The sequence below is a fragment of the Chelmon rostratus genome, chromosome 9, assembly GCF_017976325.1.
Source record: "Chelmon rostratus isolate fCheRos1 chromosome 9, fCheRos1.pri, whole genome shotgun sequence".
In the NCBI taxonomy this organism is placed as follows: domain Eukaryota; kingdom Metazoa; phylum Chordata; class Actinopteri; order Chaetodontiformes; family Chaetodontidae; genus Chelmon; species Chelmon rostratus.
Window position 1 is genome coordinate 2,324,937 of NC_055666.1, and position 26,569 is coordinate 2,351,505.

The following is a 26,569-nucleotide window of genomic DNA, read 5'->3' on the forward strand; positions in this document are numbered from 1 at the left end:
TGTGTGTGTGTGTGTGTGTGTGTGTGTGTGTGGACCTGTATTACATAAATTTTGTTTACACACTTACATTGTGGGGGACACAAGTCACCATAACATAAATGATTAAATTTTAGGGTGAAGACTTGGGTTAAGGTTAGGCAAGTAATGATTATGGTTATGGTTAGGGTCCTGATTGTTAGTCTGTGTGTGTGTGTGTGTTTGTGTGTGTGTGTGAGCCTGCATGTGTGCCATCTCTCTGTATTATTACTACAGCTGTTTAGAGGATTGAGCTTGTTCCATTAGAGAGATTCAAGAGAATAATGAACTCACGGGAGTGAAACTTTTTGTGCCTGTATAGTGTAATCCATCTTTCTCGCTTTTATTTTTTTTACCGCTTCATGTTTTTTCCAGCCGGTTAGTTTGATAAACAGCCTCTTACGTAAAGGCTGAGGAGAGGAAGGGAAAAGGCCAGGGCAAAATCACACACACATGCGTGAATATAATGAGAGAGAGTTCTCATCTTTTAAACAAGAATAAATCTGAAGGCTCATATTTCATTAAGTCCTTATTATGAGGCCCTGTTGTGGGCCCTGGAACCTGCTATAATCTGTAAGCCATTACCGGAGCCTAAAAATAACTGAGTTAGCATGCACAGCTGCCGAGCCAACCGGCAAAATTTCAATAAACGTCATGTAACCGCCGCAACAATCAAATTTAATGGGCCTGAGCCACAGCAACGATGCCTTTCCCCACAGCGCCGTTTGCACACGGAAGATGACAAGCAAACCCAATAACAGCAGAATATTTGTTTCTTTTACATATTTAATTCATAAGGTGGAGTTGTGTTTACAGAACTTTACATTTGGTTCAATATCCATGAGTGCCTAGCTGGGAAGCATCAGTGAGAGGTAAGTGGTGTTGTGAGACAGAGGAGGAGGAGGACAGGAGAGGTGTGGAAGGCCAGAGTGGCCAGAGTCTCGAAGAGTCACGTCAGTAAATTACTTTCATGCCATTCATGTGTGCTGGGAGTCAGCTGGGAGAACCGCTTGTTGGAGCATCTTTGCCTACTGTCTTCCCATTGACTCACAGACCTGGACTAACCACATATGAGGTCCCTATTCGGAACCTTCTCGTTAAATCTGCTCCGGGTGGCTACTTAACTTGACTTGATGTCCATGATGCGCCAGGAGGACCACAGATTTAAATTCAGTCGACTTTTAAGGGGATAAAAATAGAGTTTATTTCAAAGTAGCCACATCCTTCCATCCAGTTTTTGATGGATTATTCTGTGAGGTCATGAGGGAAGATAATTGTGATTATGACTTGAATCTTTTAGGCAACAGAACATCTAATGGTGAAGTTGAATCATGACTTAATTCTTAATTTATAGACCAGGAATATTTTACTTTGAAAACAATCTGCCTGAATTTATCTGAATTCTCCCTTTTTACATTTTCAGCAGTTAATTTCAAGCCGTGCAATTTCAAAAACTTTATTTCCAGTATATATAATTAAGGCCTTCCATAAAACTGAATTGAACATCACCATACATATGCACAATGACGGGACCATTTACTGTTGTATGGAGGGCATTTGAAGGGGGTGCAATCAGAGGCTCAGAGGAAAAATGCTAGCAAACTACCAACCTGCTATGACATTTAAAACACCCGCCGGTTTCACTTAAAATAACTACTTCCTTAAAACAATCAGCATTGGTTTCATATAGGAATCGATCCGTGGTCTGTGTGAGAATCGTTTGTGATCCACCATTTAAACTATCGTTGTCCTTCACCGCCGCCTGGTTCCACACCCACGTACTCGCATCTACTTTTCATGCGTAGGCGAGGTCCTCTAGTGGATCAGCAGGTCTGTTAACACGCTTTGACTGGGCTACATAGTCACTGACTGTGAGTCTCTGGACTTAACTGAATGAAACAATTAGAAACAGCAAATTGATTTGTAGCTTCCACCTCTTTGCGGTTCCCCCCTCCTCAATGCCATTAGTGTCAAGGCCCTGCAGATAGAGCTCTATCCTGTATCTAATCAAAGGGGCAAACAGCTGAAAGTCCTGAAGGTCTGCATTTGTGTTAGCCTGTTGTCTCTCCTGATTGAACTGGCAGTACAGCTCTCACTTTGCATTCCAGGTTCAGATTTGCATGGCTAACTGAACATGTGGTCCAGACACAGGACAGTGACTAAGAACACTGCAAACTCCTCCGTTCATTTTTCTGGTAAAGAAAAAAAGAATGATATTTATGATTTATGTTACTATATGTGTTATTATTTATAGTCAATATTTTCATAAAATGGCACTATTCAAGATCAGTCACAGAAAAGGCAATAAAAAACCTGATAACTATTTCCATAGTGTGTTATTTGTTAGGATTGACCTACATACAACATATAAACACAGGAATCAGCAATTGAGACTGGAGACACAGATGAAAAAAAAGAGTAGGTAGAAAAGAGTGTGACTGTTTTCCTCCAGTGGTAGAAAAACAGGAAACATGTTGTTTTTTTACCTGACCCTACCTTGACCTGAACACCTCTAGAACCTTGGAGGTTTTGTTATACAAGTGCTTTAGTGGAGTATTTTCTTCCTGAATATGCATTGTTTACGTGTGTGTGTGTGTGTGTGTGTGTGTGTGTGTGTGTGTGTGTGTGTCTATAGAAAGCATGTTTTGGCCTGCACTTGTAAAATAATCAGCGACTACTTATGAAGGCCAAACAGCTTGAAATGTTATTCTCAGGGGGAATAAGTGTTAAATAGCAATACAACCCCGAATGATTGCATTCACCTTCCTCAGCATAACCCTGCTCGCTCTCCCTGTGTCTCACACACACACACACACACACACACAGGCTATTACTACCCTCCCCTGACACTCCTGACAGCACGTCGCCCCCACTTCTTCTCCAGCACAAAGGAATCTACACAGCACCTTAAAATGCATCTTCAAAGCTAATCCACTGCACACATTGATTTGAGCTGGTTTTGTTCCTGCCAGCCCTCGCAGCTTTCCGCAGCAGAGGCCACGGATGGAGGGAGAGGAAGGAAACGGGAGAAAGCAACAGAAAGAGAGATAAATCAAACGATAAATCAAGAGAAGTGGAGGGTGGAGAGGGGGGTGAGACCTGCCAGCACCATCGCAACACTGGAGTCAAGAGCCAATGGAGCATGGAGGAAAACATGTGAATTTGATCAGATGGGATGAATGGGAAAAAGAAACAGAATGGGAGAACAGCGACACGAGGTTCATCCCCCTTGTGGCTTCCATCCAACGCTTTTAGAGAGCTCAACCTTCACCTAAAGATGTCAAGCGGAAAATACCCTGTGATTACAGAACCCTGTTAGGGGTTGAGAGAGGGGATGCATCGCCGGCTTCGTCATGGGAAGACATCGAGCCACACCAGCTCTTCAGAAAAACACACACAAGGCTGCAGCTCTCTTTCACTACAGTCACCAGAAAGCAGAAAGGAAAACACAGCTCAGCCAAACTTAATATAAATGAGTAGGACAGTTCGCTCAGGTGCCTCATTTACACATGGCGTTGAAGTGTGATGTGTACCTGGATGTGTCATGTGGATAAAGAAAAGCACACGTCAGTCCCAGCTGTAAATGCATACAGACCACATTGAGATCATAATGCAATCAGATCAGCCAGACCACATTTCGAGGTGGTCACTGTCAGTATGTGGTCAAATCTCAGCCAGGCATGAATACAATCCGTACAGATTGACCATATTCTTAAGAAAAACATCCAACTAGCATATTGAAGGGTGGGCTGCACGGTGGCTCGGTGGTTAGCAGCGTCGCCTCACAGCTAGGTCCCCGGTTCGATCCCGCCAGGGGTCTTTCTGTGTGGAGTTTGCATGTTCTCCCTGTGCAGCGTGGGTTTTCACCGGGTTCTCCGGCTTCCTCCCACAGTCCAAAAACATGCTGAGGTTAATTGATAACTCTAAATTGTCCGTAGGTGTGAATGAGTGGTGTGTGTGGTTGTTTGTCTGTATATGTAGCCCTGTGGTAGGCTGGCGACCTGCCCAGGGTGTCCCCTGCCTTCGCCCGAGAGACGGCTGGGATAGGCTCCAGCCCCCCCGTGACCCTGCAAAGGATTCAGCGGTGTATAGATAATGGATGGATGGATATTGAAGGGTGACATAACTCCACCTCTTCCTGCTAGCTTGAGCAAGTCTACTTCTAGCTTTTGCTAGCAAGTCCAGCAAAAGCTAGAAGTAGTAGCAGCAGCTAGCAAGTCCTACCTTGCAAAAAGTGATGAGAAAAATGAATAATGTCTGTTTGTGACAGAGCCTCCCTTGACTTGGAATGGGCCATGTCTATTGACAAGTCCAGCAGCCACACCTAAATAATCTGCATATTGAGATCCAATCACAATGCAGGCACAGTCCAGACAATGAGAACATTTTGATACCAGGTGGAATCGCAAAGGCCCGTGCACTGGATGTCTGTCATGCCTGTGCATACGGGGGAACAAGGAATACAAGGGTTAGGTGCAGTTCAAATGATTTATTACAAAAAAAAAACGGCAATAAACAAAAGGCTTAGGGGATGGTGAGGCACGCAAAGGTCAAATCCAAAGAAAACAGTCCAAACAAGCAAACAAATCCAACAGGGTGCAGGCTAGAATCAAAAATCCAATAAACCGCAAAGTCCAGCAAAACAAAGCAAAGATCCAAAAACACGTGAAAGGGCTGGAACGCTGCTACAAGGCGTACTGAGGCGAACTGGCACTGACTGAGGGAAACAAATGCTTCAATACAGGAAGGAGGGAAGGCTAATAAGGGACAGGGGAAACCAACAAAACCGTCATCCAGAGAATGGATCCAGATACAGATCATATGTTAATACAAGGTAGGAATGGGGTTTGGGTATAGACAACATAACGCAAGTCTACTTTTAGTTTTTTCTGGGGTTTTCATCTTAGTCTCATGGTCTTCATCATCTTTTGTATCTTGAACTATGGTCATGTGATTGCTGTTGAGTTAAAATAATGACAATGATAATGAAGATGAGATGCTTATAAAAGCTCCAGAAACCTGGTGAGTGGATGTTGATTTAGGCGGAAATGAAGGCACTCCTGGGCCCTGTGATGAACTGACCTGTCCAGGGTGAACCCCATGTCTCACCCACTGTAAGCTGCTCCAGCCCCTAATGTGTGATGTTCAGTTATTAATAAATTTAAGTGTGCATATACACAACATTGTTTTTTCAGGGTTCTTGAACTAGTGATTCTCTCCTATGACATTATTTTCTTATGAGGTTTTCACCGGGTTCTCCAGCTTCCTCCCACAGTCCAAAAACATGCTGAGGTTAATTGATAATTCTAAATTGTCCGTAGGTGTGAATGAGTGGTGTGCATGGTTGTCTGTCTATATGTGTGCCCTGTGGTAGGCTGGCGATCTGCCCAGGATGTCCCCTGCCTTCACCCAAGAGACGGCTGGGATAGGCTCCAGCCCCCCTGTGACCCTGCAAAGGATTCAGCGGTGTATAGATAATGGATGGATGGATGGATGTTTGGTCCAGATTAGCATCACCCCTGCATTTTCATCCTTTAACCATACCAGAATAATGCTTCCACAAGATAAACTTGTGCTTCAGTTGGTGGTGGCCCAGCCTACCATGCATGGGCACTGATTACTTAATGGGAGTAAGAAGACAAAGAAGAAGAAAATTAATAAGCAGTGCATTTGTTTCACATTGACTGGCCAAGTAATTGATTTTAATCTGATAAATGGCTAACATCTCCAAACCAATATGTTGTTGTAACATAGTGAGTCACGCTAATATACAGTATAATATGTATTAAAGGGTGGGAAAATCCTGACCCCCCATAGTGGAGCCCCCTGAGGCAAACCTTCAATAAAATCAATCAACCGCAGAGGTGTGTTATCTTCCACTTTTCCCTTTATGTATGTGCATCAATGATACAACTTGCTTCAGTGTTCACAATGAATTCACCACATACAGATGTATAGTATGGCAGGCAGAAAGCCTGTTTTTTTTTCCTTAAAACCAGGTTACACACCCCTGGTCTAACCTTGTTGTGGAGAAGAAAGCACCCTATCCATCACTACCACCCATCTCTGAAGCTTTTTCAGTTCAACTTCATTTCCATCCGAGCGGTAAAAGGTTAGGAACAGACCCCAGACACCGGAACAGAAAGGTAGGGGGTCTGTTTGAATCCACCTGCAGGTCAGAGCCACCTGGTAGCTGCAGGCAGAGTCAGGCAGGCAGCCACCTCCACACTACTTTCTGCTTTCCTCGCTATCTTTCAACCTCTTTTTTTGGCTTCTCCCTTTCTCCTTTTTCTTCCTTTTCACTTTTCTTCCACTTCCTTAGGCAGCACCTTCACTCCATCAACACCTCCTCTTCACAGAGAGAGGGAATCGATAATGCTCATGTCTGAGCGGTGGAGGAGGCATCGATTGCTCAGTTCCGCCGACTGCCCTTTCTCTGTCTGTTTAGTAAGCTGGAGGGCAGGAAGTTTTTGGGCTGTTTTCATGTCAGACGGACGTTTATCTAATTCTGGACCTCCAGAGATGCAGCGAGGCGATGTTACACACTCTTAATGTTGAATTTATCCACAGGGCCACCAGAGACACTGGTTCACAGAGCAGCACTAATTCACACTGGTAAAACCTAATTTAAACCCATAACCCATTTAAATAAGAAAACACTGCAAGAAAACACTGGAAATAACAATTCCCCAGAATCTCATGCTGCTAGTAATCACTGGATTGTTGCTGTAATTACTGAGCCGTCATTTCAGAATTTAAAAAATCACCATGGTTCATGAAAATGTGTAAAGCAGCAGGTTAATTTGACCGTAATTGAAGTTGGCTGGGGAAATGACTAATGCCCCTGTGGTCAGGATGAAACTGAGGAAGGGGCTCTCTGCTGAGGTAGATAAATCCTATCATCACACATACTCTGTTAACACAGAAAAAGATGTGGCGACATCAAACTGCAGTCATGTCATGACTGGTCAGTTTAGATACTGAATGGTCACTCTCTGGTCATGGCTTGCAAGCTGCCGTTCCCACCACAAATTTGTTTCAACTAAACCTCATCAATAAAAAAAAATTTCACATTCTTATACTGAACTTCTGTCCATTTTTAGCCGTGCTAGCAGCTAAAATATCTCAGCTATTTGATAAATTCCCAAAATTGGGACAGACATTCATTGTTTCCTCTAGTGCCACCACGAGGTTGACATTTCTGGCCTGTAGTGAAACATCTTGACAAGTCCTGAATGGACTGCATTCAAATTTGGTCCATATATCCGTGCTGCCCAGAGGATGAATCCCTGACTTCTCATCTGAAGTGGTGCTTCCTAAATAAGGTTGAGGGTATTGGACAAATCTGATCACTCACCTGGTGTATGTATACACAGATTTACAATAACCAGGTTTCTACATTGTTTGTAAATGCTTTGTTTAACTACCATAAATTGTCATACAATTTTGGGTGATTTAGATTTGGATTTAACCAAAACTACTAAAAAGACGGATTGTCATATATCTAGTTTGTAATAAAACATCATCCTTGAAGTGGTACTCCATCTAATCTTTGTAGCATCAGATGCAAGCTCCATGCAGACTGAACGCTGTTAAAAGTCGTTTTTTCTTCATTCACAGAAAACAGCTGTTAGCTGGGATTCGGTTACAATAGATTTCAAAACATCCAGACCATTCTCAAACCTCCTGCAGCATCATCCACATATCTGCCGTCCTTCAATACAATCAATGTTCCACTCAGGCACAGTTTAGCCGAAACAAGACTGATCATTGCTTCTGCCTTCAGCTCTCACTACTGTATGAGCTGCTTGTTGGAAAAAGCTCACCCTCAATCCCATTCTCACCAACATCTGGCATTTCACACACTTACAGCACTCAGCATCTGGATTATACCAGAGCTACATAACCAAGGCTGGCTAAAGAAGCTTCTCTCCAAACATAGAGATACGAAGCCTCTTGAAGTCTGGCTTGCTTTGCTGTTCTTTGCATAATGCTGGGTGACATAACCCCAGATTACCACAGTCCTCATCAGATTATCAAACCATCTGGATGTCTGAATGTCTGAAAGTACTGATTTGCATAGGCAAATAAAATTACCATTTGATATTAATGTCATATGGAGAGAGTTTAAGACCGTGAGTTTTTTCCTACTGGTCCATAGCAACGTCCATATCCAACTTCTTACAGCTTTGAATGTGAAGATGAAATAAATGAAGCTAACAATGTTAAAATATGATGGAAGAAAGATTACATTCATCAAAAAACAAACAAACAAACAACAGCAAATCCTGATGTGAGTACAGACATGCAGGCTGGTTTCTAAAGCACAGCTTGGTATAGTTCTAGCATGGAGCTTTGATTCCACCTAGTGTCTAGACAGAGGTACGACATCTTACTCACACTAACCCAAATACCCAAAACCTGCACATTTCTCCACCTCTTTAATCTTTACATAATAGCCAGCACTGTGGAACATCATTGTAATTGCCTTTCAAAACAAATTGAGTTTTCATTAATTTGGATTTTGTTTTTCTTTTATTCAAATGAGGTGCTAAATTCTCTTGTCTAATCCGTCTTAGCTAATATTAGCACACAAGTACAAGCTCTAAAAGTGCATGCCTGAAGAAACACAGCTTAGATCCCTACTTAAACTACAATTAGGAGGATAAAAGCCCTGCTTTGGGTAATAACCCAGAAATATTACTGAGACTGGACAAATCAGCCTCTCTCTAAAAATCCACACACACACACACACACACACACACACGCACAAACATTTAACACACTTGCTTTTGCTTTCTCAGCAGGAGTTCGTCAAATGAAAGAACAAAACTGCTGAGTAAATGGTGTGCTCTGTTTCAGGTCTTATCGTGGCTCGTACATTATATGTCGATGGAAGCACAAGTCATAACCTTTCCCACTCACATCTCCATATAGTGTGATATCAGCACTGAGCAGCAACTTCTATTTCTGTTCTGCCTCACAGAGGAACTTTTGTGCAGCTCTCTGTAAAACTTCTGCATTTACACATTATCGACTCACTATGAAGATTAATTACACCCCTGTTGCTCTCCTTCCTCTTCTCTGCAGACAAATCCAAGTTTATTGTGACGATGGGTTTCTTACTTAGTGGCAAAAGCTGTGCTTTTCTCAAAACACAGATTGAACCATGTGCATCTGTTTTGTCGTCTGCAGGACTGAACAAGGTCATGCTGACAAAACAAAAAAGACAGAAAAGAGCTTCACACGTATGACTGCCTTTAGAGTTGTCAAACCGTGACAGTCCTGTGTCTTACAAATTGTGTGTGTATAAAACTAATTAGCAAGAGTAAATATGTTTCAAAGGAAGTGAAATCACACTTTGTCTTAAAATAACGAGGAAATCTTGTTAATTAATGTTTAACAAGCTGCAAAAATGTTGATACTAAACATATGTTTGTATGTGTTTGTATGTTAGTGTTTAAATAGATTCCTAAACAGGGGTGAATTTTTAACTCACTCTATTAAGGCTTAAAGTCTTGTATAATTATGGACAGCCAGCCGCTAGGTTTTAGCTTCATTCAGCTGTGGGTGGGTCTATATATATATATAAAATATAATATAGTACATAATAAACATAATATAAAGAATAAGCAATATAACGTAGAATATTATTAAAATAAAATAATATTAAATATAATATGGTATAGTATGTGTATAGTGTAGTGAAATATGCAATATATGTAATCAGTCTGACAGCAATGCAACACCATCCAGTGTCATGCAGGGGTCTGGTAGAGGAGAGGTGAAGGGCGAGGAGGGTCCTCTGAGGTTATGGGTGAACTAAGAGAGGGGGAGGCAGCCATGTTTTTTCTCACCTCCAGCAAAGGTGTGGACAGGGACAGAGATGGTGGGTGGGGACGTGGACACACGGTCTGAGCACACACAGATGGAGGTTGGACTGAACCTATTGAAGAATAGCTTCGGCTCAGTAGCAAATTCTGGATCCCCTTGTGCTCTAGGGGCAGGTTTGCTGCAGCGTGTCATCTATTTCATTCCATTCCACACATCCTTGGTAATAATCCGCCCCAATTTGCCCTCAATCCCCTTCAATCCTGTATTCGTTTTTGGCCTCTCTGAATTTTTCTCTTAAACTCATTTTAGACAGCCCTGAGCTCCTCGTGATCCAAGGGGAGAGGAGCTGTAAGCCCCCTTCACTCTGATATACAAGAGGTCAGGATTTTATTTTCTCTCATTGCAGTTAACATTTGGTTGTTAACTGTCAAACTCTGCCTTTCTAGCTCGTCATACTGTCTAAACACAAGCAGCAGTGATAAAGACAACAATGGTGTTCTTAAAGAATGCCAGAGACCTGGAGGAATCTCCAGCTGAAAACCAACTGATGGGTTAAAAAGCCGTCAAATCTTGTAGCTGAGCATCCAAAACAAGCATTTTCATTAGATGGCCACCAGATGGTAGTACAGAAGCTAGAAGAAAAGAAATGAAGAACACCAATAATGAAGTGCTGCCAAGTCTCTGATGAGTACACACTGGAGGCGACTGTCTGAACTGTTCAGAGGTACTATTAGTCAACTATGGAAGCCTGTACTAGCGTTTGAACAAACAACACAAATGTGTTACCCATGATAAAATGTATAGAGAGGCATTATGCAGTAGAAAACTTTGGCACACCATTCACTGAATACTACAGACAGCAGCAAAGTCTAAAGAGCACCCGAGGGATCAGATGGTAGAAAATAATGTTGATGTAGAAAACCTGTGCAAACAGATTGCTGAACTAAGCAGGCAGAACAGGTTTTTAAATGTTATGGGAAAAGTATATGGGCGAACACTAAATCAAGATGTGTTCCTGGGACTTCCACAACAGACCTCTAACCTTCAGAATAAGTGTTGGGGGTTGTGGGAGCCAGTTAGTCGTAATGACAGAGTCATAGTCATAGTCCCCTCCTCTGAGGTGCACATAACAGAGACTCAATTAGCCACTCAGAGCAGTGTATGAATTGGCAACTGCGCAAGTTCTATTTGATAACTGACAGATAATTAATATCTGAACATAATGTACAGGCCAGAAAATGTATTGTAAAATATAATGTGCAAAAATGATATGGCAGTCTGGGCTTTCATGTAATCTGATATGACAACTATGACTGCTCTTATTCTGAATACCAGGTGTATCCTGGAAGCTTTACCCTTAACCTCAATTTTTTCTCTCTCTACCACATAACCAATAGTAATATTGCTATTTGGGCTTTTCGTCTTCTTCCAGGCACGAGAGGTTTGCAAATGTGAGCAAAAAACAGATCAAGCTAAAAAAGATCAATTCAATTATTTAAATAGAGCAGAAGGTGCTATTCTGATAAAAGAAAAAGAAAACTGCCAAAAACATATTGTGATTGATAAAAAGCAAAGGAGCTGGATAATAAAAAAAAATATTGAGACATAAAGTGCTAAAGTTGTATTTTGCTGTCATGGGGAGCTTCTGTTCTAAGTCTATGTCGAATAACTGGACTCTTTACTTCTGTTTTCCATATTATGTATACATAAACCATAGCTTTATGTAACATGTATTTTATAAACAACCCTGGAACAAATTATGCAACTTCGAAAGCACTGTTTTGTTGCTCAGGTTGATGAATAATTAACCGAGAAACAGTCCTGAATCCTGACACTACTGACCCTTCATCTTGTTATATAATGACTCTAAAACATTAATTTAGTTGGGAGAGACACCATAATTTATAGAAAAAGAAATTTACTGTACATGAAGCAGTGAGAAATGCAAGTTAAGACTTCCTCGCGAGGTTTATCTGATATTGGCGTGTTGGTGTTGTTCTTCCTACAACATGATAATTTCTGTTGCTCCAGGACAATTACTGTAACTGATGAAAAGGCGACAAAGTCCACAGAGGGGGCAAGGCCAGGTGGACAAATGAGTCAACTTTCCCCAGGGAGACCAGGATCCATGTCCTTTGTGGAATTTATTGCTGACTTATTATTTTTAGACTTACTTCACTTGTTATTTTCAGTTTACGAAACAAAACTGCTTGGTTAGTTTGAGAAAAAATAATGGATTGGGTTCAAATAGACCCTTTGACAATGTTAACTCCATGTTGGAAAGGCTAGCTTCTCCCATGTGCATATTTTTCCCCTCTTCCTCCCCAGTTGCTACACTATGGCACACAAAGTTTTTGGTTAAAGAGAGAGAGAGAGAGAGAGAGAGAGAGAGACAGAGACAGAGAGAGAGAGAGAGAGAGAGAGAGAGAGAGAGAGAGAGAAACAGATGCCAGTGACTTTGGAAAATATATTTTTATTAGTGATATATATTGTAATTTGTATTATCATAATAAAAAGAAGAATTGATCATGCTCTTCTTCATTCTATTCTTTAGTTTGATAAACTGGTACTTTGTTGGCTTACAGAGGTATAATTTGAGAAGAACACTAAACGAAGAGTCTCAGCATAAGGAACATGCGTGGAGGGACGTACCGGTGACGTTAGAGCCGCATGTTTGCGTCATCCCTGTCCAATAACCGCACTGAATGCTGATTGGTTAGTTCGGGAAAGTTGAGGCCCTATTCTCGCACGTTTCCGCTTAAGTATCAGTGCGTCTCGAACCATTGATGACAAGAGGGGGAGCCGTCTATATATATCTTTTTTTTTAATCTAGACTTTTATCCGTTAACGACCGAAAATGAAACAGTTAGATTTATTTCCAAAGTAGTATATCCACTTCTTACAGCTATAGTCAGTTCTACCGTATTTTTGTGCCCTCGGTAAAGCATTACGGACTAGCCCATCATATGCTAACCCCTCGGTAGCCGGCGTTCCGTGGCTCACTGGAAAAATGATGTAACTTTTGCCGGCTTTCTCCTACCTTCAAAAACACAGAGAGAAAACTAGCTAAGTTTACCCTGTCAAACCGCGTGTTGGGGGAACATTCTCAATCGTTTTGTCGGTGAAATGGCTCTGTTTCGTTAGCATATGTGAAAAGACAGCGGCACACTGCTCGTAACTTACAGCTCTTTCTCCGTTGGACTCAGTACAGTAAAGAATGAATCCAGCTCGTCGCTGTTCGACCTTATTCAGCCAGCTGTGTGTGTCTTCGCGGGGGGGACCGACAGCCAGGAGCAAGCTTTCCCCGGGAGCGGTCTCAACGCGGTACTGTCACCCCGGTGTCGTTGGAGGAGGGGGAAGCAAAGGGACCTGTCCCCAGCTGAGTCCAAGCGCAGCATCCAGCACAGGGGCAGCGCCAGGTATTGTACTGTACACCTCAGTATTTCATTCAGTATTCACCAGCTGTGATAGCAGGCTGACAGGGCCTTTCCACCAAACTGCGTTCAAAATGTGACCGTTTAAAGCGCTCTTACTCACCAGTGTCTGACTCAGATATTAACGATTCGTCACAACAAGTTACTCATACGGACCGGGTTTTACCACACGACGGCACAAACGAAATAAAATATTTAAGTTTTTTTGTGGCCTTAGCAATGCCATTTTTGACAGTGACAATTTTGTAAGTGACGTCATTAAATTTTCACCTCAGCGGCAAAACCGTCTAAAAAGTGAGGCACTTCTGCTGTCATTCTGTATGTGAAGGTACTGAGGAGGAGGAGTCCCTCTGTAACTGGTGGAGACCCTGTTACACCTCCTCTTCACAGACTGACCGCTCTCTGTGGATGTGGGCCTCTCACATACAGCAGGAACAAATAAGACCGACTGTCCTCAGAAGGGCTTTACAGAGCATCACACCCAGTGACTAACTGATCAAGTTTTTGATTTGCTGCCACCAAATAATTGGTTTCTGAAAAAGCAGTTATTTGCCCGCAGTTAGTCAGTGGGCGTGGTTTTTGATTGACATTAAAGGCGGAAGTAACACAAATCAATTACTGTCAGGATAAGTGTCAGTGGGGTGAATGACGAATAGTAGACAGTAACACAGCCCAGCTGATTATCAAAGCAGCACTGTTTTAAATGAAATGAAGTTTGTCAAATCCATTGACAATTTATCACTCTGTTTTAGAAATCTGTAACACTGCCCTGTTGAGCTGTCAACTCATTTTCTGTGGTGCTCTATTTTTCATCTCTTCAGTCATGGCAGCTAACACTGCTCCTGCTACGTAACCAGTTCTATTTATTGCCTCTCTGGAACTGTCGCACAGGATGTTCTTGATGTTCTCAATTGTGGCTCTCAAGCAGGTACCTCTGTCTAGTAATCTGTAGGAGCAGCCTCAGTTTCCTTCCTGCCACTGCAAACCATGACACTGCATTCTTATCTCACTGCTTTTAGTCCAACTCTTGGACCCACACAACTAGCTGGCAAACTGTCTGATAGGCCTGTGTGCAGAACAAGAGCTTAGCCTGGTGCTGAGATGTTAATGAACCAGATTTCCCTGCAGTGCAACGGACACCATAGAGAAATGTTTATTAAAGGACAACTGACATAGGTTAAACTGACATAATATTTTGACATTACATTTTGCAAAGGTTTTAGGCTGTCAACAAATATTCTAAATTCAAATATATATTTAAATTGTAAAAAAAAAAATCCATTCATTTGATTGAGGGGAGGAAAAAAGCAGCACTGCCACGCGTAGCAAATTCTGGTATAATGTCAGATGAGAACTGGATCCTAAATAGAACTAGATCTGGAAACTCAAGCATAATTATGTCAGTACTTTATTGACTTTTACATTTCATATCCAGTATTTACAGAAACATGTTATGACTCTCTGGAGGAAAGCCTGACTTTAATGAAATTATCAGACTTCAAAAACTTGAGCTGGTCAAACGTGAGTTAATCGAGAACCAGTTTTTGGGCCAAGGTCTTAAAGGCGCTCTCACCAGGCTGCATGTATTTTTTAGGTACAGTCATGTCACAAGAAAACAGGTCAGGTCTCATGCACATTCCCACGTGGCCTGGGTCAGCAGCAAAGTGGTGCCTTAAATTAGCCACTTTAATAGTTTCAGTGTTTGAGGCCTCTGGAGGCTAAAGGCTGTACTCCATGCAGATCTGTACTGGCCTCCATCTGTAATGGGATTGGTCAGGCCCAGTTACATAAGCATCCAGTAAGGAAGACGAGGGTCAAGGGAGAATGCACACAATCAGTTAAATCTCTTGGATTAACTTTGCAGTGTCGATACAACAGCACTAAAACTATGAGAATGTGATGAAGTTCGGTCTGTTTGTACAGCTGTAAAATCATAGACTTCAGAGCAGTTCCATTTGTTACATGCAGATATTATTGGCACGTTTGCTTTATCAGGTGTGGAGAACAACAGTCAAAATAGTCAATGAAACAATGGCTGTCTGTGTCATCTTTCTGTCTTTTTTCAGTGGAATTCAACAGTTCCACAGACAGCTCAGTGTCACACACAGTACAGGACAATCCCACATTCATGTTTCACAGTGTATCACTTAATCTAATAGGTCACTGAGGCAATTAAGTAATTGGCATGTGGTTGCAGCAGCAGAGGAGACGATGACCCGGAATTTGATCTCTGTGTGCATAACCAGCACCACTAATCTTATTATTCAACAGCAGCTTCACTCAGTCCTGGAACTGGACTTCTGCCACCATGTGCTCTTTTCTTACTACAGAGACAAGAAAAACAACAATTTGAGTGAAAAACAAGGGCAATGATGGCACTAATGTAGGTTTCCTACTAAATACAGCCAATACAGCTATGGTTTGTATGTAATACACTCTGTGAGCAACACTTAGTGCTGAAACTACTGTGTCTGTTATTGTTGCTTGTTCCATTACTGCAACTACACAGTGACTTTCCCACAATGTCTGCGGCTCCTACTAAAGATGTGAATCTGTAGAAACACAATTGTATTTAATTAAAAAGCTCAGTCAGACTGGGGACACAAGCATGGTGAATGTAGTCTGCCAGGATCCTTTGCCTGCCTGGCAGTTCGTAACTTATTGTCATTCCAGTTTACTGAGTTTCCTCTCTGAATTGCCTACACTGTAGAGCTCTCATTCTGTTTGTATGTGTGTGTGTGTGTGTGTGTGTGTGTGTGAGAGAGAGAGGGAGGGAGAGCATTCTTGAATGGGCCAGTCAGTGAGCGAGTCACGTCCTTCATCTGGCTGCCACAGCAGCAGTCAGTGGGGCTGTCTCAGGAGAGTCACACTATCCTTCCATAGCCACATCCAGCAGATTCAGTCCAGCTGTGCAGAGAGAGTAAAGGAAGAAGAGCGAGGGACGACAGGCGGGAAGAAAGGAAGAGCACTAGATGAATGACCAGTGAACAGACTGAAAACTCTGTGCGCGTGTGTGTGTGTTTCCTTCATCCATTTTGATCCATGTAAGTAGCTATTGGTGTCCTATGCTTATATGAGGCCTCTGGTTGAATCTGGTCCAGTCAGTGTCATTCCCCTCCAATAATTCGGACAGGATGCAGTTTGACTGATGACATCGTCACTGGAGAATTGATCAGCATCTGGACGTTTGGAATCCACATAACTTTGTGTGAATGAAGGAAGAGGACACTGACTGGTTGAGTCATATTAAATAAGATGAAATAATCCCATTGTTTGCAACAGCAAAAAGTCGGCTGACATAGACTAAAGAAACATTGCTTGTAAATGTTCAGTTTTAACTGATGCTGTGTCAGAGTGGAGCTCATACCATTGTGTGGTCATTGTGAGGCCACAGATAGTGATGGCCTTTTGCTCTGTGTTGTATTGAGAGGTTTCTAGCCAAGCTAGTGGTGTGGCTCAACGGATGTCTGTGCCGATTGGTTGGTGGTTGACAGTTTTGGCTTTGACTGAAATATCTTAATACATTTTGAATGCAGTGGCATAAAATATTGTGCAGATTTTTATGATCCCAAGGGATAAATTGTTAGAACTTTGGTGATCCCCTGACTTTTTCTGAAGTATTGTCATCAGGTTAAAATATCAGTCTGTCCGCTTTAGTATAGGGTCAGATATCTGTAAAAAGTGACATTCCAGCCTCAGCTGTACTTTGGGTTTAGTGCTAATTGGCACATGTCAGCATGCTAACATGCTAAAATAAGGTGGCAACCATTCTGAACATTACTAAACATAGTATTGTCATTGCAAAGTAACATTTCAGTATCTGAAAGCGAGTACAGCCTTACAGAGACTGTTGTTGTACTTGCTTGTTATAGTATTGCATGGGTGGACAAAATATTTTAAACATCTTTAAAGATGATAGCAATCAAACACATTATCCAATCCAACATACTGTGATGTTCAAAATATTTTTACCTTAAAGCATAACAATGTGCAGGAAATAGTTCAAACTGATCCAAAATCAGATTAGTAAATTAACAAGGTTAGAAAAGTGTCTAACCATGTAAATGTGTCATTGACAACGAACAACCCACACTCTCTTTCTCCTCCTTCCTCGATCCAGTTAACCAAGGAGCACATGGCCTGCTTGTGTGTGTGTGTGTGTGTGTGTGTGTGTGTGTGTGTGTGTGTGTGTGTGTGTGTGTGTGTGCGCGCGCGCGCCTGCAAAACCATGTCAAATAGCCCTGTCATCCCCACATGGACATATCTCACAAGCCCCACCCACTTACTTATCCACCCAATACACACACACTTAATACACACCTGTCCGCCCCGACAGCTCAACTTTCTTCTTCCATCAGAAGATGCTTCCTGCTCTTCACAGTCAGCATCTGTCATCACTATGGCCACCGTGATAGTGAAGTGAGTTAATTGGTCCTCCAGTCTCTCCCTCCCTCCCCCCTCTCCTCGTGTCTGAGACAGGCTTACTGTGTCTCCCAGCTCTCTAGAGGTCATTCTGTCACCCAGGGAGCGAGGGGGAGGGCGGAAGGGGTGGGAACTGATGATTCAGAGAGAGAGGGATAAAAGATGACTCACAGCATGGACAGAGAAGGCTACAGCTATGGAAAGGAAGAGGATAAAAGAGGGCAGGAGTGACTGACAGACAGCGAGGTGCATTTTTCCTGCTCCTCAGACGCAGGAAGAGGCAGGAAGGAAAGCATTTGACCAGACATGGAGGCCATGGGTAAGACATGTATACTAGACACACTCACAGAGCATACAGTGACTGGAGCAGTAGAACAGAGACAGGCAGCAGTAAGGAGGTGAAACGAAGAGGTGAAAATAGGGTCTTACAGTCCAGAATGGTTCTACTGATGTAATAGCTGTGAAGGAAAACCGAGTTCAAGCAGAGGAAGATTGGGACATTCCTACCTGCTAATTTTATTCATGAACAAATTCTCAACTGAAATTTCTGTATCTTTTAAAAAGAATTGAATTTCATTTCCTTATTAATTTCTTCTGTCTTCCATCTTGCAGCGACAAATCTCAATTAAAAAACATACAGAATGCCAGTCAAACCTTAGACACTGGGATATGGTAATGGAGCAGGTGTAGAAGAAGGATTTGGTGACAGCGGTGAGGGGAAACCTTGAGCAGACCAGACACACATGTTTTTGGCATCATCATGGTTTCTGAAATGGCCTAAATCCAGTTACAGGTCATGTGAAGAGTTGTTATATTTAGATTTCTCACACCCTGTAGTGACGTCTGAGGGGTTGCCAAACTCACCAGATGACACTCTCCCTGTGTTGGAGCTATCTCTTCCTCTACCTGAGACAATCAGATACAGCAGTCTCTGTACAGTCTGCTTTCTGACAGAGACTGAGCTACCAGCTGTGCAGCCGGTGAGTTAAGGATAATGTGACTTTGTTGTGGATAGACATGGCGGGCTGATAACAGTCTGTTAAAAATGAGATGAATGTCCACGCAGTGTCCTCTCCCACCTTTGCATGTACTGAACTGTCGGACTGTTTGTTGACTCACGGTCAGTACGTCAGCCAGTGGTCTGAACAAATGTTTAGTCAGTATGTTCTGCAACTTGTCACGGCCAAAGCGACCACAATAACAGCGAAACCTTTGTCCTGTCTACAGGACAGACAGTGGGTATGTCTTAAACTAGATTGGCAGTGAAGGTGCACAGTCTCTCAGGCCAGTGGTTTTCATGCTACTCATTTGTCTCGCTGGTAGACATAGTGGGCCTAGGCCTTCCACTGATGCAGGGGCCTATTTATGGGTCTTAGCTACAGACCCAAACCAACCAACAGCAGGGTCTCCAGAAACTCACGGAAGCCACCAAGCTAAAACTGTAGCTGTACACAGGATTCATGCTCATATCTGTCTTTAGAGTGCAGACACTGGAGCCTCAGACACTGATGACAAGAGAACACATGGCGCTTCTGTGAAAGTGGGACTATGTAGACCTGCATAAATTCATTTGAAAGAAGAAACAACACAATCTCTGGCTTACATAGGAAAAGCTGAATTCATAAGCACTAAAACTCACACACACCTTTCCTAGTCAATACACCAGCTTTTGATGTCAAATGCTACCAAACTTTAGACACAAGGCACCTTTAATGACCACATATTTCTCCCATGTGTCCTCTCCATTAGTTTGTCCAATGGGCGGCAGCAGCAGCAGCAGGTTGTTTGGTACATTGGCCCAGTCACTGAACAGCAGCCCCTTGGCCCAACCAGACCCGTACCTGGAGGAGAACCAGGACCTGGACCAGGACCTCACCGAGATTGACCCGGACGAGCTGCTCAGAGAGTGCGAGGAGGCCCTGCAGAGACGGCCGGCCCGCCCACACCGGGATCTGGTCTATCCCAATGGCATGGCTCCCTGCCGCCACAAGCACAACCCCTCCATCCGGATCATGCAGTGGAACATACTCGCGCAAGGTAGAGCTCCATGAATAAACCAAATATTTGTGGATTTGTCTCACAAAACTCCAGTGACATAGACCTTTAGAGGCTGTACTCAAACTCAAGGGGTTGTTCTCTGACATGCTAATGAATTGGCTGTTGGGATGGCAAAGACCAGACTAAAATATCTCTATTGATGGATTGAGATGAGATTTTGTACAGACATTCATTGTCCCTAGAAGGAGAATCCTGCTGAGTCTAGTGATTTGTGGTTTTGAATGTTACTCAGGATGAATTGTAATAACTTTTGTTATTTTGTAAAGCTAGAGTTGGTAATGATGGAGAAACCAGCAAGAGTAAGATAGATTTTGAAAGTATACAACTGAAAAATACCGTCCCCTCATGCTGCCCTCCAAAGCCAGATCACATGAACGTGAAATGACTACAGCTGGAGGACGAGTCCATGAGAGAGCATTAGGGGGAGGAGTGATGAAGATCCGCTTCTTTTAATATATTCATAAATGTACCACTCTGCTAAATGCCACAGTCATATGAACAGAAGCAAAACAGCTGTCACAAACATCCCTTCCAGTGTTTCAGTGTGAATTGGATACCCAGCCTGACAGTTACTGCTCACTGCTGTGGGTGTGAGCCTTGTGTTAGCATTCAGCTCAAAGCGCTTCTGTGCCTATGTAGAGTCTCACAGAGCTGCTAGCATGCTGCACACTCTTTGTCTTGTTTAGGTGTAAACATGTCTCTCTTTATTTCCAGCTCTTGGTGAGGGGAAGGACGGCTTTATCCGCTGTCCACTAGACGCTCTCAATTGGCAGGAAAGGAAGTACCTGATCCTGGAGGAGATCCTCACCTACCGCCCCGACATCCTGTGTCTACAGGAAGTGGACCACTACTATGACACTTTCCGGCCAATCATGGCGAGCCTGGGTTACCACAGCAGCTTCCTGGCCAAACCTTGGTCTCCCTGTCTGGATGTAGAGCAGAATAATGGTCCTGATGGCTGCGCTCTTTTCTATCGCCGCTCTCGCTTCTCCCTCCAGGCCACAGCTCACCTGCGGCTGTCAGCCAAGATGCTGCCCACCAACCAGGTGGCCATCGTCCAGACTCTGACCTGCCAGGTAACGGGCCAGGAGTTGTGCGTGGCCGTCACCCATCTGAAAGCCCGTAGTGGCTGGGAGAGGCTGCGGAGTGCACAAGGCGCCGACCTGCTGCAAAGTCTATGCAGCATAACCACCCGAGGTGACGGCAGCAGCCAGAGCAAGATGGGGCAAGAAAACATACCTTTAGTAGTGTGCGGAGACTTCAATGCAGAGCCTTCAGAAGATGTTTACCGGCGCTTCAGCTCCTCCCCCCTTGGCCTGAACTCTGCATACAAACTGCTGAGCTCTGACGGACAGACGGAGCCTGCCTATACCACATGGAAGATCCGCCCCTCTGGAGAGAGCTGCAGCACTCTGGACTACATCTGGTATACCCATGATGCTTTGAGTGTGGAGTGCCTGCTGGACATTCCCACAGAGGAGCAGATCGGCCCAGACCGCCTGCCCTCATACCACTACCCCTCTGACCATTTATCACTGCTCTGTGACATCACCTTCAGGGAGCAGCCCCATAGACTGTAGGCTGCCAGTCACTGGACCAATAGGAGGACTGTGAGTGACTGCGTCTCCAGAAACAACACTGAACCTGTACGATAAACCTGAGTGAGGAGGTGAACATGACAGCAGCTACTGCTTTCAGGCTCATTTTGAAGCCAGCTGATGGAGGGTGGAGCCAAGTCAGCAAGTAAAACCTGATTGGAGCATGAATACTATGCCGACATGAGACAGAAACAAATAAGCCTGTGTCACTTTCAATAATGTTGCTCTTATTTTGAGGATAGTCATAATGGGGAACAGCAGAAGTGAACTGAGACATTGTGACATCACTTCTGCTGGATCCTTGTAGTTTTAGCAGGAATCTTTGATTTGATCTACTGAGTTGTGAGCTTCAGCTGAAATGGCAGCTAAGGGGTTCATCTGCGGTTATTTATTGTTTCCATTATGCACATAAGGCTATTATCACTTGATGTTACTAAATTACTCTTTCTACTTTCTATCAGTTGGTTATACATAGTTTTAAAATAAATTATTTTGCTTTGAAGTTCTTAAGTTTAAGATTGGTAATGGCGACAATGTTGTTTCTGTGACTACACTGAACATGAGGAGAAATGTTAATATATGAATAAATTAAAAGCTATTTTTACTCTTTTTGTTGTCCTGTTGTATTTTGTTTCTTTTATTTCAGCTCACACAGGGGTGGGATGAAGCTTCTTGTCACTGTTTGCTGTGTAGGATTAATCAACTGAAGACTGCTTTTAAAAAAAACTTCCCACACAAGCTCTTAGATATATACACTACATGTTTGCACTTTATATGGGGTATGTTTATGTTACAGCATACAAGGATTAGATAATAATTTCCAAGATACTTAATGTCAACAGTTTGTGTTCGTTCCTTTCCTGTTTCAGCATGACAGTGCCCTCGTGCACACAGCCAGCTCCATAAAGAAATGGTTTTCAGTCTGGGTGTTGAAGAAGTCGATTGGCCTACACTGAGCCTTGACCTCAACCCCATCTAACACCTCTGGCCAGACCTTATCAGCCAGCAGCAATGGCAGACCTCACCTTATGCTCGTGCAACTGAATGGGAGCAAAATCCCAAGTTTAACATCTGGTGTAATCTTGAAACTCAAGGCGCTGACTCTAGATGTTCTGCTAGTTTATAAACGACTTCTCATTGTGAGCATTCAACTACAAAGCCACCTTTATAGCAGTGTTAACGTCCTTTCCCATGAGGCAGTATGGCAACCAGCATAGGCATAGATACCCAATATGAAAGGGTTGGGATCACGATAGCCCTGATTCAAACATTTGCGGCGTTGGTGACACTGAAATTGAAGACAGCTGCTCGTGATGTTGGAAAATGAGGCAACAATAGGTGTATATTTTAATATCAACATTCCTGCTATCTCCTCCTTGAACCGCCACCTTATTGTGGTGGAGGGGTTTGAGTACTCAGATGATCCTAGGAGCTATGTTGTCTGGGGCTTATTGCCCCTGGTAGGGTCTCCCAAGACAAACAGGTCCTAGGTGATGGGTCAGACAAAGAGCGGTTCCATAGCCCCTATGAAAACAAATAAATCAAGGACCATTACGTCGCCCGGATTGGCGTTACCGGGGCCCCACCCTGGAGCCAGGCCTGGGGTTGGGGCTCGCAGGCGAGCGCCTGGTGGCCGGGCCTTTGCTCACGGGGCCCGGCCGGGCAAAGCCCGAAGGAGCGACGTGGGCCCGCCCTCCAGTAGGCCCATCACCCGCAGGAGGGATCAGAAGGGGCCGATGCGGTGGGAATTGGGTAGCAGTCGTGGGCGGGGGCCCCGGCGGCCCAATCCCTGGACTCAGAATCTGGCAATGGGGACATGGAATGTCACCTCGCTGGGGGGGAAGGAGCCCGAGCTAGTGCGGGAGGTTGAGCGGTACCGGCTAGAGATAGTCGGGCTCACCTCCACGCACAGCCTGGGTTCTGGAACCCAACTCCTTGAGAGAGGCTGGACTCTCTTCTACTCTGGAGTTGCCCGCGGTGAGAGGCGGCGGGCCGGTGTGGGCTTGCTTATAGCTCCCCACCTTAGCCGCCATGTGTTGGAGTTTTCCCCGGTGAACGAGAGGGTTGCTGCCCTACGACTTCGGGTTGGGGACAGGTGCCTCACTGTTGTTTCGGCCTACGGGCCGAACAACAGTGTAGAGTACCCACCCTTCTTGGAGTCTGTGGGAGGGGTGCTGGAAAGTGCTCCGACTGGGGACTCTGTCGTTCTACTGGGGGACTTCAACGCTCACGTGGGCAGCGACAGTGTAACCTGGAGGGGAGTGATTGGGAGGAACGGCCTCCCCGATCTGAACCCGAGCGGTGTTCTGTTATTGGACTTCTGTGCTAGTCACAGTTTGTCCATAACGAACACCATGTTCAAGCATAAGAGTGTCCATCAGTGCACATGGCACCAGGACACTCTAGGCCGAAGGTCAATGATCAACTTTGTGGTCGTGTCATCTGACCTTCGGCCGTATGTCTTGGACACTCGGGTGAAGAGAGGGGCTGAGCTGTCAACTGATCACCACCTGGTGTTGAGCTGGATCCGCTGGCAGAGGAGAAAGCTGGACAGACTTGGCAGGCCCAAACGGGTAGTGAGGGTCTGTTGGGAACGTCTGGCGGAACCCTCTGTCAGAGGAGTTTTCAACTCGCACCTCCGGGAGAGCTTTGACCAAATCCCGAGGGAGGTTGGAGACATTGAGTCCGAATGGACCATGTTCTCCACCTCCATTGTTGACGCAGCTGTTCGGAGCTGTGGCCGTAAGGTCTCTGGTGCCTGCCGTGGCGGCAATCCCCGAACCCGGTGGTGGACACCGGAAGTAAGGGATGCCGTCAAGCTGAAGAAGGAGTCCTATCGAGCCTGGTTGGTTTGTGGGACTCCTGAGGCAGCTGACAGGTACCGGCAGGCCAAGCGTGCTGCGGCACGGGCAGTTGTTGAAGCAAAAACTCGGGTATGGGAAAAGTTCGGGGAGGCCATGGAGGAGGATTATCGGTCGGCCACAAAGATATTCTGGCAAACCGTCCGGCACCTCAGAAGGGGGAAGCAGTACCCTGCCAACACTGTTTACAGTGGAGGTGGGGAGCTGTTGACCTCGACTGGGGATATTGTCGGGCGGTGGAAAGAGTACTTTGAGGATCTCCTCAATCCCATTGCCACGCCTTCCGTAGAGGAAGCAGGGGCTGGGGACCCAGAGGCTGGCTCATCCATCACTCAGGCTGAGGTCACCGAGGTAGTTCGGAAGCTCCTCGGTGGCAAGGCCCCGGGGGTGGATGAGATCCGCCCTGAGTACCTCAAGTCTCTGGATGTTGTCGGGCTGTCTTGGTTGACACGCCTTTGCAACATCGCGTGGCAGTTGGGGACAGTGCCCCTGGACTGGCAGACCGGGGTGGTGGTCCCTCTATTCAAAAAGGGGGACCGGAGGGTGTGCTCCAACTACAGGGGGATCACACTCCTCAGCCTCCCTGGTAAAGTCTATTCCAGGGTACTGGAGAGGAGAATTCGGCCGATAGTCGAACCTCGGATTCAGGAGGAACAATGCGGTTTTCGTCCTGCCCGTGGAACACTGGACCAGCTCTACACCCTCCGCAGGGTGCTCGAGGGTTCATGGGAGTTTGCCCAACCAGTCCACATGTGTTTTGTGGACTTGGAGAAGGCATTCGACCGTGTCCCTCGTGGCATTCTGTGGGAGGTGCTTCGGGAGTATGGAGTCCGGGGCCCTTTGCTACGGGCCGTCCGGTCTCTGTATGACCGGAGCAGGAGCTTGGTTCGCATTGCCGGCAGTAAGTCAGACTTGTTCCCAGTGCATGTTGGACTCCGGCAGGGCTGCCCTTTGTCACCGGTTCTGTTCATTATTTTTATGGACAGAATTTCTAGGCGCAGCCAAGGGCCGGAGGGAATCTGGTTTGGGGACCACAGGATCTCATCTCTGCTTTTTGCGGATGATGTTGTCCTGTTGGCTTCTTCGAACCAGGACCTCCAGCATGTGTTGGGGCAGTTTGCAGCCGAGTGTGAAGCGGCTGGGATGAGAATCAGCACCTCCAAGTCCGAGGCCATGGTTCTCGACCGGAAAAGGGTGGCTTGTCCCCTCTGGGTTGGAAGAGAGCTCCTGCCTCAAGTGGAGGAGTTCAAGTATCTTGGGGTCTTGTTCACGAGTGAGGGAAGGATGGAGCGTGAGATTGACAGGCGGATCGGTGCGGCGGCAGCAGTAATGCGGTCGTTGTACCGGTCCGTTGTGGTGAAGAAGGAGCTGAGCCGAAAGGCAAAGCTCTCGATTTACCGGTCAATCTACGTTCCTACCCTCACCTATGGTCATGAACTTTGGGTCATGACCGAAAGAACGAGATCTCGGATACAAGCGGCTGAAATGAGTTTCCTCCGCAGGGTGGCGGGGCGCTCCCTTAGAGATAGGGTGAGGAGCTCTGTCACTCGGGAGGAGCTCAGAGTAGAGCCGCTGCTCCTCCACGTCGAGAGGAGCCAGCTGAGGTGGCTCGGGCATCTTCAACGGATGCCTCCTGGACGCCTTCCTGGGAGGGTGTTCCGGGCATGCCCCACCGGGAAGAGGCCCCGGGGAAGACCCAGGACACGCTGGAGGGACTATGTCACTCGGCTGGCCTGGGAACGCTTCAGGCTCCCCCCGGAAGAGCTGGAGGAAGTGTCTGGGGAGAGGGAAGTCTGGGCCTCCCTGCTTAGACTGCTGCCCCCGCGACCCGGCCCCGGATAAGCGGAAGAGAATGGATGGATGGCATTCCTGCTATTACTGGACACTAACTATATACCCAACATTAGCCTTTCACCAGTTGCTACACATCTATTATCCTGAATGACTTGCTGTATTCCTGGTGTTTTTCTTTATGCAACATGTGTTTTGTTAAATTAGTGTATGTTTCTTAATTTACTTGTGTTTCATTCATTTGCAGTGTTTCTAAATGCCACACAAGTTGTCCACTCTGATTCTTTGCACATATAAAACAAGTGTGATTGGTGCAGTCTCCAGTGCCAACAGAACTGTTTAAATATTTGGCATTCAGAACAGTAAAATCATCTCTGCAATAGACAAAGCAGACAAGCCTCATAGAGGAGGTCTGTCAGAACTCTAATCCCAGCAGCACAGTGCCCCCCTGTGGCCTGATCTGCACAATTTAATTTGGATTCAAGCATTTCTTTAAAACGAGTCAACTAGCATTTCATTTTTCAGATTGCTGAATAACACAACTTCAGACACTTAA

The 26,569-nt window shown here is 45.0% G+C and overlaps 1 protein-coding gene across 1 annotated transcript; it reads left to right on the plus strand.

Moving 5' to 3' along the window:
* The first annotated feature begins 12,802 nt into the window (after positions 1 to 12,802).
* LOC121611700 (nocturnin-like) lies at positions 12,803 to 21,887 on the plus strand. Its single transcript, XM_041944365.1, has 3 exons — positions 12,803 to 13,268; positions 19,455 to 19,742; positions 20,478 to 21,887. Exons 1-3 carry the CDS (start codon positions 13,067 to 13,069, stop codon positions 21,341 to 21,343), a joined length of 1,356 nt encoding a protein of 451 aa, XP_041800299.1. The 5' UTR covers positions 12,803 to 13,066; the 3' UTR covers positions 21,344 to 21,887.
* The last annotated feature ends 4,682 nt before the right edge of the window (positions 21,888 to 26,569 follow it).